At 36.8% G+C, this 19,744-nt stretch overlaps 1 protein-coding gene across 1 annotated transcript; it reads right to left on the bottom strand.

Moving 5' to 3' along the window:
- Nucleotides 1-12,396: 12,396 nt before the first annotated feature.
- On the bottom strand, nt 12,397-16,400 carry LOC143593901 (putative aquaporin PIP2-8). The gene is made up of 4 exons (XM_077073373.1): nt 15,841-16,400; nt 14,548-14,831; nt 14,322-14,462; nt 12,397-12,635 (listed from the first exon to the last, which is right to left on the bottom strand). Exons 1-4 carry the CDS (start codon nt 16,121-16,123, stop codon nt 12,555-12,557), a joined length of 789 nt encoding a protein of 262 aa, XP_076929488.1. The 5' UTR covers nt 16,124-16,400; the 3' UTR covers nt 12,397-12,554.
- Nucleotides 16,401-19,744: the final 3,344 nt, after the last annotated feature.

Here is a 19,744-nt window from a genome sequence, read left to right as displayed (position 1 = left end):
AAGCGGTGAAAGAGAAGTCGTCGCCCCTGGTACGCCAGTTATCAAACTCGGAGTCGGTGGAAGTCAGATGGTCGGGATTAGTCCGATGGTTAACGGGTTTGGACTCTAAGAAGATAACCATGCTGGTGGGCCTTCCAAGGTGCAAAGATCCCAAGAGGGGTTTGTAGAAAAAAGTGGCTCATAAGGCAATGAATGGTGTAGGGAACTTGTCTAATGTGCCTATTTTGTCTATTGGGCCCAAATATAAGAAAACGATGAGGTCATAACGGAAAAGGCCCAATGGTCCCCCCAATGTTTTTTCTAATCGGCTATCAACTTTTTCATCGTGTCAAGTTCCAGAGTTTAATCGTTATGTGCGTCGGAGGCACTCTTTCCGATTAAAGCAGGTATAAATGTGGGTAGAGATGTTGATCCCAATCCAAGAGTTGATGAAATGGAAGGAATCGAAGATTGTGTTGAAAATTCTAGTTCGGGAGTTAATCTATCTGTGGAGCTGGAGACGGAAGTACAAGTGAAAACTAATTTTGGAGTCGGATTCGGAGTAAATCTAAATAACCACTACTCGTTAGTTCATGAGGTGGTTCAAGGAGTGGAGGTAAACAACCGTTTGTCATGAATTTAAGGTCTTTAAACATAAGGGGTGTGGGAGATGTAGTTAAAACCAGATGGTTGCGTAAGCTCGTTTCCAATTATAAAATTTGTTCCTCTCGATCCAAGATACCCAACTTGTGGATGGTAATAGCATTCGGGTGGATGCTTTTTGGGGCTCCCCTGATTTTGACTCGGTTGTGGTGAACACAAAGGGTAGGTTAGGAGGTTTCTTTTGTGTTTGGTATAATTCAGTTTTCATGAAACAATCTATTATTAAAAATAGGTTTTATGTGGTTGTTTGTGGGTTGTTAAAAGGCTATCAACAGGAAGTGAATATGGTAAATGTTCACAGGGCCTAGGAAACTGGGTGTAAGAAGAAGAATATGGAGTGAATTGTGTGACATTCGTCAAAAATCGGGTCTCGCTTGTATTTGTTTATGTATTCGATTGACATGTAACCCGACCTGTTTTGTAAACCGACACTTATGAAATAATCAAAATGATAGATTTTATGTTACAATATTGTTTTACACTTGTTTGGTCTTGAAAACATCCTTTACGGGCTTTAAAACGCGTAAAAATCACTTAAAACGAACTTCGGGGGCCAAAACTGTCACTTTTGAAAGTTAAAAAAAATATTTCAGATCTACCCCCGCCGCGCCGCGCGACATGGGAGCTCCTTGAGGTCGTGGGTGGCAGCCACCTGCAGACATAAATGTTTCTTGTGTTCCCCTGTGTGTTTTATTGTCCAACGAATCCGAATTTTAACCATTAAACCTCTTGATTAACCCATTTAAGCTCCTCCTATAAATACAAGGCACTCCCTAACATAATCCCTGCTCATAACTCTTTCCCTCTCTCAAATTCAAAGACTCTACAAGGTTATTTTCATGTTAATGTCGGTTTTGACTTACAAAGTCAAACTTATGTTATTCTTGCATTCTAACTAACTTACTAACTCTAACTCAATACTTGAAGTATATGGCACAACATATATATAATATACACCCCTTGTGACCTTTGGTAGTCACTTATCCGACCCTGGTTGGTTAAGTTTCAGGCCTCGTAAGGCAAGGCTACATGGAGTACTTTCGTGGTCTTTGTTATATACTTTCCGCATCTAACCATCTAACTTTATTATTGCCTACTAACCATGCTTAACTTCTGCTCATTTTAGTTTAAAAGTTCCATGGTTATGAGTTTGAGGGTCTATGCTTCGGTTTAATCGTAAATAGCTCTAAACTGTAAACTGAACTTTGCTTACTAGTTATTGTTAAATACTTGTTTAAACATGTTTTAATGTTAGATCTCAGTTTATAAAACAATTTTTATGAGTTCCATGGTGTGGGTTAGTAGATTCTAAACTCGGTCTTAACCGAAACTAGATCCGAACCGTAAACCGAACTTTTGTTTAAAGACTTTATTGTTAACTTCTTGGTTGTAAAACTTAAGTATTTTCATTTGTACATTATTATACAAGTTCTTGGATATTTGGGCATGTGGAAACCATTTATGAACTTATCGTGAGATGGAAACCAGACTGAACTAAACCGATTTTCACACACTTAAGACACACACGTGTGTTTTTAGCTATCCAAACTTGTATATTTATTTAAAAATACTTTACAAAATGATTTTAAATATTTTATTAAAGTACTTGGAATGTTGAATCCAACGTGATCTTATAACAAGTTTGGACCCACAAAACCGAACACTCGCTTAACGTGCGTTTTTAGTTCTAAAACAATAGAACTACATACTTGGTTAAGTGTTAATATATTTTTATGAGTTCTCATAACATTTAATATTTCGGAAAGTTGACTTTTGTAAGGCCCTCGTTCCCGGTAGCCCTACTTTAGCGTCGGATTTACTCATAAACACAGTTCTTACAATCAGAGTTCATTAAAACTTTCGCGAAAACATTAACTTTAATCCTTTGATACCAAACATTAAATCTTTTCTTTAAAACCATAACATAAAACATTACTTTTAAAACATCATTTATTTTCATCTTCAGATGCTAGCCTTTCAATCCATGTCATGCGCCCACCTCATGCTTTCTCCTTAATCATATTCACATGCGTGCATACTAAAAGTCAGCTACGCTGAGTGAGTTCTAGTTAATCAGGCGACATACAATACATACACATATCATACATACATACATACATACATACATACATACATACATACATACATACATACATACATACATACATATTCGAAGATACATATCCATACTTAACCAATCACCATACTACCATACATACCTACAATCACTAATCCTAGTCTACCAAGAATACGTTCATAGTCCGCCGTCTATACCTATACTCAAGGTTGTGAACACGTACAAGGTCCCCAGTCCTTACCTATGTTCACCAATTATGGTACGTGCAAGGTCCACAGTCCTTCCCTATACCATCCTATATTGACAACACGTACAAGGTCCTCAGTCCTTCCCTATGTTGCAACCTAAACCATAGCACGTACGAAGTCCGCAGTCCTCCCCTATGCTACCACAACACAAATATAGCACGTATAAGGTCCACAGTCCTTTCCTGTGCTGACGCCTATCTACATTACGTATAAGGTCCGCAGTCCTTATCTACGTTGGCGTCTATCTCCTATAACACGTATAAGGCCCACCGTCCCTATCTACGTCTACATATATCATCTACATCACGTATAAGGCCCACAGTCCTTAACTATGCCATCACCAGCCGAGTCTATGTCCAACAGAAGTTAGAGGGATTCGCCATCCTAACTACTATGTCGAACGTAGGTCTCACATACCATTAATGTACCTGTATACACATACTTCACGTATACAATAATTACATTATAGCATAAGAACACTCTAGGCGTTCTTTACATCATTCATTTAACAACCATACCCCTTGTCGATACGTGCAATATCCGAAGATTGTTCACGCCCCGACAAGTGTTCATTTGTAATGTTCATACATCTTGCATATATAATATTCATACCTTTATTAATAACCTGATAGTACGCGCAATATCCGAAGATCGTTCGCAGTACAAGACAAGCAATAATTCATATCTATCACATATATCACATATGGCATACACTTATCACTTAGGATAAATGTATTAATAACACATCGAGTATGCACACAGCCCCGAAAACATAACAAGGAAGTGGGGCTAGAAACTCACCTGAATCCTGCTACGGTCACCGAGAGTAGTTAATCCTTTCTCTAGCAGACACGGCTAACTGTATATGATTACACATATCAATTAACTATTACTATCCATATCGCGATTCTAGTCTATTTACAACCCTCAACAAACGGGTTTTTGGGGGCAAGCGCCCCTGACAGCAGTGTTCTAGGGGCGGCAGCCCCTAGCAGGGTCCAAGGGGCAGAGCCCCTGGCTGAGGTCGAGCCCCTGGTTATTTACATTAACCATCTTAACACATTTTCCATTAGAATTTTAAATCATTTTCTAAATTCGCTATCTCAATTACTATAACGAATTAAGCCTAATTCGTTATCAGATCATGATCTAATTCGTTATCAATTCACAGTCTAATTCGTTATAAAATCCCCATTCATTCGCTATAACGAATGGCCTAGTTCGTTACCTCAGTTATAACGAATTGATTCTGACTCGCTAACTGATTCGTTACCTTATCTTCATCTGATTCGTTACTTGGACATGACGAACGAGGCAGCTAATTCGTTATCTTGACAGAACGAATGGGCGAGTAATGAACTACCTGATTCGTTATATGGTTCGTTGTCTAGTTAGTTATTTGGGCATAACGAATGGGTAGTTAACGAATTAAGGGCTGATTCGTTATCAAGTCACACGAATGAGCCCCATTCGTTATAACCGCGTAACGAATCACCCAACTCTAACGAATCATCCACAGTTCTTATCCAGACTTTGACTCAAGGGTCAAAGTCAAAATCGCCAAGAACAATAACAGTCAACGGACCTCAGACATGCGATTAAACACCCGATCCTTAACGAAATATCACGATTTAGGTATCAATGAACTCGGAATCATAGCGCCTACAAACCCTAGGTGTCCAATCAGCCAAACATTCACGTTTCAAAGGTGCGATTTATACATCTATAGTACGGGTTTCTTTAGGTTAACAATTAACCTATCAAACGTTAATCAATTTCAGTAAGTTTGGCCTTGTTGGATTCGTTTTTTACCATACTAAAACAGATGTATGATTTCTAGACTAAATCCGAACTTAAACGAACAAGTTCTCAATATAAATGTACCTTAAACGAGTAGGTTTACGCACACGTTTAAGCCTTGATGTTGTCTTGGTTCGTCTCAACGTTCTAGCACCGATAGTCTTGGGTTTTCGCCTTCGGATCTTGACTCGGTTAGAGAATAGTGTTTGTGTGTGTTTATCAAGGTGTAGGCTATGGTGTAGTGATAAAAATGGAAAGGATTAGGGTTTAAGGGTATTTATACTCCCTTAAGCCCATGGACCTAAGGCCCATCTTTCCTTTTTGGTCCACCTTTAATTCTATTAACCAAGCCCGCTACTCCTTAAACATTATTACTATAATATTATTATTATTCCACTAACTCACTTAATTCACCCGACGCAAATATTATATTAAATATTATTCTAAAATTTTCGGGATGTTACAACTTTGGGTTTGACCAATTATCAAGACCCGAACCAACACCCGAACACTCGTTAAAACCCGTTTTAGTATCTTTGTTCCAATGGGACTTACGTTCTTGCATTTTTACCCACCTTATTACTTAACATAGGTTGAGTAAATATTAAGGTTAGATACTTTAACCCGGTTTCGAGCAAACTTACAATTTTAAAGGATTATTTCTACAGTTTCTAAAATAGTTACTTTATAAACCATAAACTTTAATTGTTTACATTTCGTGCCTTTTATCTTAAGAGTTTTCATAAAACAACCTTACTAATACAAGGCTTTTATTTTTATTTTAGGCCTTGCTCGATAGACCCGTCCTTCCGTTTACGCGACTTTTCCGAACCAAGTTTTATACTTGAATGTGAGTACTTTCAAACCCCGTTTTCCATCTTTTGTTTTGGGGGTGACATTTCATACCTATTCAAATTAAATGCTTTATACTTGAGTCTTAAACCACAAACGTTATTGTATACTTTATTTAATAAATGCTTGATTTGGTGTTCTATGCTTACATGGTTATATGCTTATGTGTTTACCGCTTTTGGAGGGTTGAATCAAAAATCTATGAACTATCTGGTATTCTCTTATAGCACGGTGCTGTTAATGTACTCTTATTAACGACCTCATGAAATCCGAATCTATTTGGATTCTCTTATAGACAGTGCCGCTAATGTATTCTTATTATCGACCTCATATTATCCAAATTATTGCTATTTATTTGTTGTTTGGTATACAAGATTGTGGCTTTTCTTATTATATACATATTGTTCAAAGTCTATGAATTGTTCACCAACCTTTGTGTTGATAAACTTTATTTTATGAAATGTTACAAGTTTGCATTTAGGTTGATATTGGGAGCTTGAAGAAAACGTCACAAATACCTTTAGGTTATTAGAAAAATAAACAATATATTTATTTGCTATATTTTGTGATGATCATTGTATGAACAAGTATGTTATGTGACGATTATGATTTTTGTGAAATTAAATGAGTTGTTAAATATTGTCGCTTTAAATAGTGTCATGCGCTTATGGGCAATCCGTTGCATCCCGGCATGTTCCGCCGCCTTCGGTCGGGGTGTGACAAATTGGCAGTTTTGAAAAATTCTCGATCAGACGTCTGGCTCCTAAAGGGTGACTTCAATGCCGTTAGATTCCCTGAAAAAAGACTCAAATGTATTTTTTATCTCGGATGTGCCCTTGCTTTCAACGATTTCGTTGCTAATGTTGATCTTTATGAGTTCCCTATGAAAGGTCAGAGATTTACTTTTTGCAAAAGTAGGGGTCGGAATTTAAGTAAGATCGACAGATTTTTTGTGAATCAAGAATTTATTGATAAGTGGTCTGACTCTTCCTTCACGGACCTTCCTCGCTACTTGTTGGATCATTCACCTATCATTTTAATCTCTAATCCTCTTGATTACGGGCCTTGCCCTTTTAGATTGTTTAACTCCTAGTTGGAGAAAAGTGGTTGTGGATGAGTGTTCCTCTTTTAGGTTTGTGAGTGACCCAGATGTGTTTCTAGCCAAAACGTTTAAGCATATTAAATTGATTCTCAAACTGTGGGTGAAGAAACACCATGACAAGGAGAAAGAATGTTTTAAGGCAGCCTCAACACACTTGCTGCGATGGATGGTATTATAGTTGATAGATCTTTACAAGAGGATGAGGAGTGGATAAGACTGGAATGTTTGAAGGAGCTTTCAGAGCTCGAGTCATTTAAGACAAAAGATTTGCAGCAAAAAGCGATGTCAAGGTGGGCTTCCTTTGGAGATGATAATTCAGCCTTTTTTCCATCGAGTGGTTAAACATAAAAATCCGTCAAACAAGATACATGAGTTGGAGTTAAATGGTAGATGGTGCTCTATACCAAACTTGGTTAAAAAGGAGGTGATGTCACACTTCAGAAATCGGTTCAAAGAACCTATTTTGAGCAGGCCCTCCATTGCCAGCACATGATTTAAGAAATTGAGAGATGATGAAGCGGAGGCTTATCGCGCCTTTCTCCTGTGCCGAAATTAAGGCAGTTTTTTGGGACTGTGGTGAAAATAAAGCTTCGCGGCCAGATAGGTTAAATTTCAAGTTCATTAAGAGGTTTTGGTCTCTATTCGAGTTAGATTTTTTGAACCTTTTGAATTTCTTTTATAATTCTGCAGGTGTTAACCAAAAGTGTTGCTCGTCTTTCATCGCATTGGCTCCCAAAATTCGGGACCCATCTAACATCCAAGATTTTAGACCAATAAACCTCATTGGCGTGATTTCCAAAGTTGTGTCCAAAGTGTTAGCAAATAGGTTGAAGCCTGTTTTGAAGACGGTGATAGGTCGATTTTGGACGGCCCTTTAAAAATCAATGAAGTTATTTCGTGGCTGCTAAAGAAGAAACAAACAGCTATGCTATTTAAAATAGACTTTGAGAAAGCGTACTATCACTTGAATTGAATTTTCTTGTATGTGGCTATGGAAAACATGGGGTTCCCTTAGGGGTGGAGAAGTTGGGTTATTGGGATTGTGTCTTCAGCTCGTTCTTTGGTCTTAGTAAATGGGTCTCCAACTTTTGAGTTTAATTACTCACGAGGTATTCGTCAAGGCGATCCCATTTCTCCTTTTTTTTTATTATAGTTATGGAAGCCCTGTCGGTCTTGATTAGAAGAAGTTGTGAGCTTGGATTCTTTAAAAGGTTTCAATCTCCGAATGACGGCCCTTACTTTCTCATCTTGTTTTCGCTGATGACGTACTCGTTTTAGGATAATGGTCGGTGAATAATTCTAGAGCGTTGGCTAGACTTTTAAGGGTGTTTAAACCATTGTCTGGGTTGAACATAAATCTGAGTAAATTTGTCCTATACAGTGTTAAAGTTTCGCCACTTGAGGTTAAATCAATGGCTGAAGTTTTGCAATGTATTTCAGGGGAACTTTCTTTTCTTTATTTAGGGATCAGGGTGGGAGCAAACATGAAAAAAATAAATAAATAACTGGCAGTCGGTCTTAGACACTTTTGATATAAGATTATCGTTCTGGAAAGCCAATTCTCTTTCGATGGGTGGTCGTATAACATTGTTAAAATTTGTTCTCGAGAGCCTGCCTAATTATTATTTTCTCTTTATCAAGCCCCAGTTAAGATTATCCATATATTGGAGCCTAAAAGAAGAAGGTTTTTGTGGGGATAAAATGGTTCTAACAAAAAGACAAGTTGGGTAGCTTGGAATCGTGTGACAACTTCGAAAGCAGGTGGGGGTTTAGGGTTGAGTCCGGGGTTTAGGGTTGAGTCCGCTTAGAGACACTAACTTAGCCTTATTAGTAAGGTGGTGGTGGAGGTTCAAGGTGGAAGATGGTAGCCTTTGGAGAATAGTCATTAAGGTTGTTCATCTTACTTTAACAACTTGGCCGGCTCTCCCCTATAATAAAAAAAACTAAGCGAAACGTGGGGAACTATGGCAAAAATAGATAACACCCTTGCGTCGCTTCATGTTTCTATTTCTAAAGAAATTAAAGGTTGTCGGTAATGGGTAAAGATTCGTTTTTGGCAGGATGTTTGGCTTGATGAATATCTTCTAAAAATAGCATATCCAACACTTTTTTCTTTGGAAACCTTAAAGTGTTGTGTAGTGGCAGTAAGATGCAAAGAGAGAGATGGTGAAATTAGAATGAATTGGAACTAAAAGAACCCACCACTGGAAGGGTATGTGATAATTGAGCTGATGGGTTTGTTGAGCAAATTGTATGATTTTAGATTCAAGGGTGGAGAAGACAAATAGGTATAGCGCGGTGACGAGTCCAGGTGTTTTTTCTGTTGCTTCAATGAAAAAACTTTGTATCAAGCAACTCCCCTTCCTTCCAAGAAAATCTAGGAGTGGAACGCATGGGTTCCGTCAAAAGTGAAAGCTTTAGCTTGGTGGGCCATTCAAGATCGGTTACCTACAACCGATAATTTAATAAAAAGAATGCTGGCCAAATATCTGCAACTGTTGCATGGCATCGGTTAAATCTGTGGATCACATGTTTACGTCATGCTATCATTTGGCAAAGCATAAGCGCTTGGTATGATATTTCCCCCACTTTTCCCTTCTCTATAGAGGACATTTTTTATATCAAAAATCATGTTCTGGATAACGAGTACCAAAGAAAGTTAGTTCACTCCATCATTATGATTGTGAGTTGGTGCATTTGGAAGGCGCGAAATGACTTAATTTTTTTTCCAATAAGACCATGTGTAGTCATAATGCCCCACCCTTGGGCATTATGCGTCATGTGGGGCATTATGCGTCATGTGAAGCCCGGTCAGCGTTTTGAATTTTTTGTAAAAAGAGGGTGTTGTCATAGCTTTCCACCACCGGGCATTATTCCCTCCATTTTCCCTTTTCTATAAAGGACATTTTTTTATACCAAAGATCATGTTCCGGATAACGACTACAAGAGAAAGTTAGTTCACTCCATCATTATGATTGTGAGTTGGTGCATTTGGAAGGCGTGAAATGACTTAATTTTTTTCTAATAAGGCCATGTGTAGTCATAATGCCCCACCCCTGGGCATTATGTGTCATGTGACGCCCGGTCAGAGTTTTGATTTTTTTGTAAAAAGAGGGTTTAGTCATAACTTTCCACCATCGGGCATTATTCCCTCCATTTTCCCTTTTCTATAAAGGACATTTTTTATATCAAAGATAATGTTTCGGATAACGACTAGAAGAGAAAGTTAGTTCACACCATCATTATGATTTTGTGTTGGTGCATCTGGAAGGCGCGAAATGACTTAATTTTTTTCCAATAAGACCATGTGTAGTCATAATGCCTCACCCCTAGCCATTATGCGTCATGTGACGCTCAGTCAGAGTTTTGACTTTTTGTAAAAAGAGGGTGTAGTCATAACTTTCCACCTCGGGTATTATGCGCCACGTGACGCCCAGGCACTATTATTTTTGTTTTTTAAATAATAATTCATTAAATAATTAAATATAAAATTAAAAAACTACATTAAAATTAGAAAATACATTAAGTTTAAACATAAAAACTTCATTAAAAATACATTAAATTAAAAAAAATACAATAATTATAATAAGACTAAATGTTGTATTTTTTCAAAAATTTATTTTGCCGAATTGCTTTTAGATAGTGAACTCTCGGGTCGTATTCGGATAACTCGTTTGTTAAAACCTCTGTTTCGTGGTCCAATTCTTTCTTTTTAAGTACTTCAACGGCGTCCAAATTTACTTGAAGACGTTGAACTCCAAGTTCTTGTATACCTCTGAGTCGAATGTTCATTTCTTTAAAATGACTTTCCATTTTAGCATTCGAACCCGTTGACGATGACGACGCGATCCCTTTCCTTCTTCCCTTGCTTCTTCTACCCCCCGGTCGAGGGATCTCGGCAACATCCGCATAGGGATTCTCGTCTTCATTATCGCTTAATTTGAAGTTTCGAGCATCGGAACTTGGCGTTTCTAGATCAACCGAAGACAATGTTTTAGACCTTTTGTTAGGCCTAAAACTTTCGGTGTTGGCGGCCTAACGAAGGCCCACTTAGGGTGAAACCTCTGGTGGGTTTGCCAACAATTAAAGTAACTGAAGTTCCCCGACTTCTGTTGATACTCTACCAACACCCTTTCCATGATTTTCACGTCAGAGACACCGCTACCCCACGTTCGAGTCATCCGAGAGTGAACCGCATGGTAACCCATGCATTTGGTTTTTATATCGGTCCATTTCGACATTACCGAATCTTTTTCCCGACACGAGTCCCCGCCAAGTTCGTGGAACAAATTTTTACTTTTTTTTCCAAAATACGCCCAATGCTTGAAAGTTCGCAAAAAAATAAAAATATTACAAGTTCAATGTTTGTTCTAATAAATTTAATATATATATATATATATATATTTAAAAACATACCACACTCGGGATCTTCCAATATCACGCACCACGCCTAAGCAAGTAGTTCACACTCGTCGGGTTTCCACGATATAGTGGTCTCCGGCACCGTCGCGTCGTCGGGTTGGGAACCAGAACCGGCCATCATATTCGTGGTTGGGTTTTTGAAACCAGGCACCATATTTGGGTTAGGGATTCTGGAACCTAGATATTGTATGTACGCGGCCATTTGCGCGTCGAACGGATACAGGGTTTGAGGGATCGGGATTGTAATGGGTTCGGTTGTGGATTATTTGGGTCGGGATTGTTTGTGTTGCCTTGTCGTGCGTATTGATCAAAACCGAGCATTTGCTTGTTGAATGGAAACATATTGGTTGGTGATCTAGAATATATATTTGAGTGTGTTTTATAGAGAATTAGTAGATGAAGTGTGTGTAAAAATTCAAGTTTGAGGTTGTTTTTATAGGAGATTTGTATTAAAATTTAAAAACAATAAAAAATATTTTAGCCAACTGTCCATTTTTTAACGGTTTTTTTCAAAACTCGTGTCATTCAAGCGTTGTAAACAAAACGCATATTCCATAAAACATACCCATAATGCCGTGGGGCGGTGTGCCTCCGGCGTTTTCGTCCAAAACGCAAACATAACAGCACCACTACGGGTGGTCTAAACCGATATATACTGAGAATATCCTCGATGATATAAAATTTTAAGTTTTCTGTGAGTTAAAAGTAGAGCTAAAAAGGTTTGAATATTGAGTTGGATAAGTGAAAATGTCCTATATTGTAATTCGTTTGTTTCTTGTTTGTAACATGCTGCTGCTAGCTCATTGTTAGCAGGAGTTGGATTTTATGTGTTAATTGAAGGAGGTTTTTGAAAAAAGAAAACAAAAAACAAAAAACAAAACCCCGGTGAGAATAGATGACAAAGAAGTTAAGTGTAAAGTGTGGAAAATATAAAATAAAGAACGGAGAATGGTATTATATGATATCTATATAGAATATGCATAGATTTGATAATTACTATTTCAGGAAATGAGGAGAAGCGGTGTTTGAGGATGGTGACAATAACTTCAATGTCATCTACTCATGTGTAACGGTGATGAAGTGAGACCAAATTTGATCCACCTCTTACATTATTATTTTATAATGTTGTTTGACCTAGGTAGGGATATATCATGTTAGCATATTTATTTGAAATATATTTTTATATTATCATGTCAATCTATAAGATAAACAAACAAGGAAGCATACAGGTAGAATCTCACTCACTCGTAGTAGTAAATCACAAATAGGATGACGTGATAGAGACAACGTTTACCTCTATCTTTAAACAAAAACAAACAAACATACCGAGTTATCAAACGCCTTATTAGGTTACATTACATATAAATACAAATAAACTGAATTAGTTGTTAGGGTTGCTCCTCAATGAACCCTAGTTTGGGACCTTCAAGACATACTTATGATATACTGCTGCAGCCATTGCTCCAACAAATGGTCCCACCCAAAATATCCACTGCATCCAAACACAATATCAATAAATATCATTATGAGACCAAATTATGCATCAATTGTTTGTAAAAGTTGTACACTGCACTGTTTTTCAAGCCTAAATAACTCAACTCAAAAGTTATTCGTTGGCTAGAGAATTTTTATTTTCAAAGCAATGTATAACATTGATCGCGCAAATCATAAGTTACAAGTCATAAGAAAGTATGATAAGAAAGCATGATTAGCACATGGAAAATATGAAATATCATCACAGCTTGTAACCTATAACTTATAAGGGTATAACTAAATGCGTTAATACTAGTACATTGCGCTCAAAACAAAAGTTCGTTAGCTTGACTGTTTGAGAAAAACAAGCCCATAGATTGCACTTTAGCACTGGCATATATTAGGGGTGTGAATTTCTAACACGACCCAAAAATATGACACAAACCTAACACGAAATTTACAGGTTTGATTTTGTTATAAACAAGTTCGAGTCAGTTCCGTGTCGAAGACATGGAGCCGTTTTTAGCCGAACGGTCGGGTTCGGGACAACTTGGCGGGTTCGCATTTTGTTTTATATAAATATGTATTGTATGTTGTAAAAGTGTAAACTTACAGTATTAATATGTGAAAGCAAATAAAAAAAAAGACTTTCTGGTCAAATGGGTCGTGTTCGGGGTCACGTGTCTTTAACGCTTTTCAGGTTCAGGTAGTGTTCATGTTCGAGCCAAATTTTCAGGTTCGTGTCGAGTTAGATCCAACAACACGTGAATATGACTCGTTTAATATCCTATTCACTAGAACATATTATGCATACAGTATGCGCCAGTTTCAAATCAACTAAGGCCGTACGTACACTAGGGATGAGCGTGGGACAGTACATGTATCCGTACCCGTACATGTACCCGATTGTACTCGTACCAAAAATCAATAAAAACACGTACCAATACTCGTACCAAATTTTTCGGTACGGTACGGGTACTGGTACTGGTACGGGTATTTCGGTACAGTGCCCGTTTTTGTACCACTTTGTTTTTTTATTTTCAAATCTTTGACGATCTTGAAACCGGTACCGGTACGAGTAGCAAATAACCCGAATTAGTTCGGGTATCAGTACTTTCATAGGTACGTGGCGAGTACCAAATTAGTACAGGTAGCAAATTGGTCGTCGATTTAAGTGATTTTTGTGTTGGTTCGAGTGTTGGATGTTATATTATTTAATTTTGAAGAAATATTTGGTACTTGTTCAGTAATAACATGGTTGGAGAATTTATTTTATATATTAAATATGAAGAATCTCAATTAAAACTTTATAAAATCCAAAAAGGTACAAAACATCAAATGTACCCGTACCGTACTCGTACCTGTACATATACCAAAATTCAACAAAAATGAGTACCAATACTCGTACCGCATAAGCTAAATCGGTACGGATACAGATACGGGTACAGTATAGGTACGAGTACGGGTATTTGGGACAAAATTATCATCCCTACCTTATACTCGTATTTAATGAGTTAACGCAATTAAAGTTGTACATAGTCACTTTAAACTTGAAAAAAAAAAGGCCCACCTAAAAATAGGCTGGCCTGTTAGTTTGAGAAAGAAGAAGCACATGGTATTATAGAAAGATAAGATCAAATCCAAACAAATATACAAGCTAGCCTTGATGCACAAGTAAAAGTAATCAAAGAACGAGAAATCTTACATGATCATCCCAAACTTTTTCATTGTTGTAAATAACAGCCGCGCCAAAGCTCCTAGCTGGGTTGATCCCGGTTCCAGTAATGGGTATAGTGGCTAAGTGAGCCATGAATACAGTGAACCCAACGGCCAATGGACCCAAAACCTACAAGCGAACCATCACTAACCGGTTAGACGCGCAATAATTAAGTACAACTACCAAACCAAATGTACAAGTAAGTAATACATACATCAAGTGCACCCCTCCTAGGGTCAGTAGTAGACAAAACAGTGTACACAAGTGCAAAGGTACCCATGATTTCAGCACCCAGTGCCGAACCCTTGTTGTAGCCTGGTGCGACCGAGTTGGCTCCACCACCTAGTGACTTGTATGGTGCCTTCATGAATACTTTGACCAGACCCACACCGCAAATCGCACCCAAACACTGAGCCACCATATATGCCACTGCCTTAATTAATGATATCTTTCTTGCCACAAAACACCCGAATGTTACCGCAGGGTTTATGTGACCACCTGTTCAAACAAATTTTTTCAAGAAAACAAAAATCTTATAGTTTTTATTTGCAACATGATTGTGTGTTTATTAGTTGGTCACTTTTTTAATTATGAGAACCGATATCAAAAGGTTTTCGAACTCAACAATGCCCTACAAACTAACAAGAGCAGTAAACTACAGCTTTTGTTGTTGAGTGGCATGAAACATAGCAAGATTTAAACCTTAAAACTCGCATTTTCCATTTTTTTGGATTCGTACTGTCAAATTTAATTTGATAAGTTTGATAGCATGTAATCCATTTATAAACTAGGTATTTTTTTGCCGAGTAAAGTTGGTAATTAAAAATAAATCAAAACGTAGTTAGTTAAATAGTTTTGACCAAAGAGCCAAAGAATAACTCAACACACATTTAGAGCAAAATACGAAAACAAACGTAGTTAGGACATCTAATAAAAATATACCAAGGTTGAATGTATCAGATAATTTGCATCAAATGAAAGAACAATAAACAAATAACATGAAGAAAAATAATAATTCAATATTTATCTAAACTTTCAAATCAAATTAGTTTTAGCTGGTATTCATATTTATAATAGAGTCAACTATTAAATAATAGTAATTATATAATATTGAATGAAATCATTTGAGAACTAACGTTGAGTTTTGTAAGAACTAGAGATCTTCATTTAGAAACGTTTTTTTTAAGTTATTGGTGGGATTTACAGGTACGATGATGTATTATATATATGTAGGTTATATCTAAGAAAAAATATTTGTGGATCGACTATTAACACAAGTGTATTGGACGTTTGAATATATGTGTGAATATTGTAGTTTGTGTAATTGTAATGAACGTTTACATGCATATTCGTTACATTTATGTCCGCTTTTTATCTGTCGGCTAAAATTTAGCCACTGCTTTTCAACCGTTGGCTAAATTTAGCCCACGCTTTGCACACGTATAAATTGGGTTATCTGGTGAAATTCTTTGTTGTATTCTAAAATGGGTTTTTATGACTTTCTTACCGGAAATGCCGCCAATGCAATAAGCAAGGATGAAGATCATGCCGCCAAAGGACCACGCAATTCCGAGAATGCCAACTCCGTTGCATGGGTCGGCTTGTTTTTTGTGGCCAATGACAGTCGCGATGGTGATGTAGAGGAAGAGGAGGGTGGCAATGAACTCAGCTATGAGAGCTTGGTAAAATGACCCTAGTTTAAGCTCCTCCATGTCAAAGATGGGTGCTGGAGGTGGCTCGACGTAGTCTTTTGTCGGCGTTTCTCCAACCCGGCTCCTTTGTTTTGTCATGGTTTCACTCTCTAGAGCCTGCTATTCGAGTTGTTGTTTTTGTAAGGTTATGAGTGCAATGCAAAGATGGTGAATCATATTTATAGAAAAGGTGGGGTAAATGATGGAATTTATGGATAAGTGAAGGGCTTCTTCGAACAACTTGAATTTCACTAACTTGAGTTACAATACTTGACTAGAAGGAAGAAGGAAATAGATGTTATGTAAATGACATTTAGGATATGTATAAAGATTAAATATAAAACTAGTAAACGTTCTCGTGCGTTTAAGTGGAAACGTTAATACGATAAATTCGAGTGTCGCGATGGAGCATTAATAGAAAATAAAGTTCATAAAATTTGTCTTTATAAAATTAAGTTTCCATTATAAAAACAAAGAAAAAAGATATTTACCCATATGTTATAGTCGCTTATTGTAAAATGTTATATTAATGCGTACATAAATATATTAACATGAAAACGGTGCAATCAAAATTTAGAACATTACATTGTGATAAAAATAATTTAAAAATATATTTGACGTGAATTAGCTTTAAACAAATCTTATACTAAAACATTGGTAAAAATATATATTTGACATTTAAAAATATTATATTGTAAAAGTTGTAAGTGAAAAACAATATATGCAAAAGATATTTATAGAAATAAAACAATATTAAAGTAAATTTAAGTGAATTAATAAAATAATATTATAATCAATTTAACCGTTTTATACGCCATGTCAATAAAAAAAATGGTTCATGCCATTAATAGTAGTTTTGTGAGGTAAATACCAATTACATTTATAATAATATACTAGCTTTTATCTCCTGTATTATAGGGTTATTTACTAGCTTTTATCCCCTGTATTATAGGGTTGTTTTATATTATTCGTTTCTAAAATTTTATGTAACATCCTAAATATTATAATGTTAAATAAAGAAAGTTAGGTTTAGTGATTTCGCGTTATTAATTAATTAATATCGAGTAAAGAACGGATCATGGACTTAGATTAATTAAGGTGGATTAAGTGGTAATGGGCTTTAGGTCCATGGGCTTCAAGAGGTATAAATACCCTCTTAAACCAACCTAAAACCCTAAACCCTCATTTATATCCATCCTAATCTCTACACACTCAAAAACACACACACACTTCCTTTTTACTATTTACGGCCGAGAGAGAGGAAGAGGGTGAAACGACCAACGAACATCGAAAAGCAATAGATATCTCATATACGAGCTAGATACAAGATAACCAAGCAAAACGCGACCAACCGAACGTATAAAAGGTATGTTTTGATCCTAAAGTTTACGTTTTTATAAACGTTTAGCCTTGAAACTTAGAACGAGAATAGATCGGGGGTAAACGAAATGTAAAGTTGTAAAATTGATGCTAAAACGAAACTAATGAACCCTTAAACCTGTGCGAATCGATTAAATGGAAAGATATAGTCTTGAACATTTAAAGGTCCAAAATTTATGCGCTTTTGGGTCAAGTTTTATCCGAAAATGAATATGAGAACGTTTACGGGTTTGGTCACTATCATCTCCAAGGTTTCACGACGAAACGGATATGAGTAAGAGGTTTTAGAACGAACAGGACCTGCTGCTGAGTAACTTCGCCTGCAAGCCAACTTCGCCTGCAAGCTAAGTTCGTTGCAAGCCAAGTTCACTGCAAGCCAAGTTCGCCAGCAGGCAACTTCGCCTGCAATGTAAGTTCGCCTGAGGTTTAACTACGCCAAGTTAAATTCGCCAGTGGTCAAGTTCGCTGATGCCAAGTTCGCCTAATGATAAGTTCGCCAAGTTAACTTCGCTGAATGATAATTTCGCTTAATATTAAGTTCGCCAAAAGTTAAGTTCGCTGGGAAATAAATTAAAATCCTAGTGAAAAATGTGTTAAGACAGTTAATGGAAATAAAATTTTTCTAAGCTGACCTGGCAGCTCGACCCCAGCCAGGGGCTCTGCCCCTTGGACCCTGCTAGGGGCTGCCGCCCCTAGAACCCCGCTGCCAGGGGCGCTGCCCCCGGACCCCCATTCGTTGTGGGTTATAATTGAACTAGAAACACAATATAGATAGCGATAGATGATTGATACGTGTATTGTTATACAGTTAGCCGTACACAGCTCAAGAAGGGAATAACAATTAACGGTGAACGTAACCGTGTTCAGGTGAGTTCTAGCCCCATTTATGTGTTATGTTTTCGGGGCTGTGTGCATACTCTACATGTTTGTTAATACGCTTATCCTAAGTGATAAGTGTATGCCTTATGTGAATGATGTGAAATGTATGAATGATTACTTGAAGGTACGTGAACGATCTTCGGATATTACACGTACTGTCAGGTTGTAATGCTATGTATAAGGAAGGTATGATACGTATGCTTATGTGTATGAACGTGATAAAGTTAATAAAAGAAGGAAAGGTATGGTTGTATGGTTGTATGGATACGAAAAGGGTACCGGGTCCTAATAATACTCGAGGTACGATGTATGGTTGTATGGTAACGAAGAGGGAACCGAACCCTACTAATATTCGAGGAAAGAGGGTACCGAGCCCTAATAATACTCGAGGAAGGAGGGTACCGAGCCCTAATAATACTCGAGGAATGTAGGGCGTAATGCTCTTTATAACGTAAGATATGAAAGCAAGTTAGTACAAAAGAAAGTATGAAAGTATGAATGAAAGAATATAAGTTTGTGTGTATTGTATAATGTATGATTAACTAGAACTCACTCAACGTAGCTAACTTTTAGTATGCACGCAGGTGAGTAGGATGAGGCAGCTCGCTTGAGGGGACACGTGGCGTTGAATAAGAGACTGGCATCGGAAGGCTCAGGGCGTCTTATGTTTTAATTACTTAGTTTTCGAAAGACAAGTTGGTTGTTTAAGACAAGTTTGAATTGTTATGAAATGTTTTATTAAAGTTTTTATATTCCGCGAATGTTTTTAATTAACTCTGATATTAGAATTGCGTTTATGAGTAAATCCAACACAAAAGTAGGGCTACCGGTAACGGGGCCTTACATTTTATATTTTTAGGATTTTAATTTTATTAATTGTAAGAAAGTTGTAATATATTTAAGATTTGATGATGAAAGGGTTTCACAAATAAATAAGATTGTATAACCCGATTTAAAAGTTATATGGGTTTGGTGAGACTCATGACCCGCTTTTTTTAACTATTAAATTGTTTTTAAATTATAAATACTATCTTTTTTTTAAATCGGATATTAATTTTTAGTATTTCTCTATTTTATAGGATTTTGATATCAAATATTCGATAAGATTAAATTTTAATATAATGAGGTGTTATAACCCGTTTAATAGCTATCTGAGTTTGGTGGGACCTATACCCGTGAATTCAAGTCAAATGAATGAGTACAAATAAAACAATCTGGTGGCTTAAGAGAATTTAGAGAGATTTCGTTTATATATATTAAGATTAAGATTAAGATATATATATATATATATATATATATATATATAATATATATAAACGAAGATCCAAAAATCCTAGGTGTCGCGATGTGGTCGCTCCCCATTTTTTTGGAGTCACCAGATTTGCATTTGACCCGAATTCATGAGTATAACATCTCATTAAAAAAAATTATTCTCACCAAATTATTGATGTAAAAATCCTA

The sequence above is a fragment of the Bidens hawaiensis genome, unplaced genomic scaffold (assembly GCF_021521415.1).
Source record: "Bidens hawaiensis isolate Kalapana, Puna unplaced genomic scaffold, B.hawaiensis_p1.1 tig00042901_1, whole genome shotgun sequence".
Classification (NCBI taxonomy): Eukaryota; Viridiplantae; Streptophyta; class Magnoliopsida; order Asterales; family Asteraceae; genus Bidens; species Bidens hawaiensis.
Note: the sequence above shows the minus strand (reverse complement) of the source record. Positions and strands in the feature narration are given on the sequence as shown.

Bases quoted from the DNA above. Each gene is read 5' to 3' on its own strand.
- LOC143593901 (XM_077073373.1), bottom strand. From the start codon at position 16,123: ATGACAAAACAAAGGAGCCGGGTTGGAGAAACGCCGACAAAAGACTAC. The intron at 14,832-15,840 runs GTAAGAAAGTCA...TTGTTTGAACAG, and splicing joins TTGCATTGGCGGCATTTCCG to GTGGTCACATAAACCCTGCG. The intron at 14,463-14,547 runs GTATGTATTACT...GTTCGCTTGTAG, and splicing joins CTAGGAGGGGTGCACTTGAT to GTTTTGGGTCCATTGGCCGT.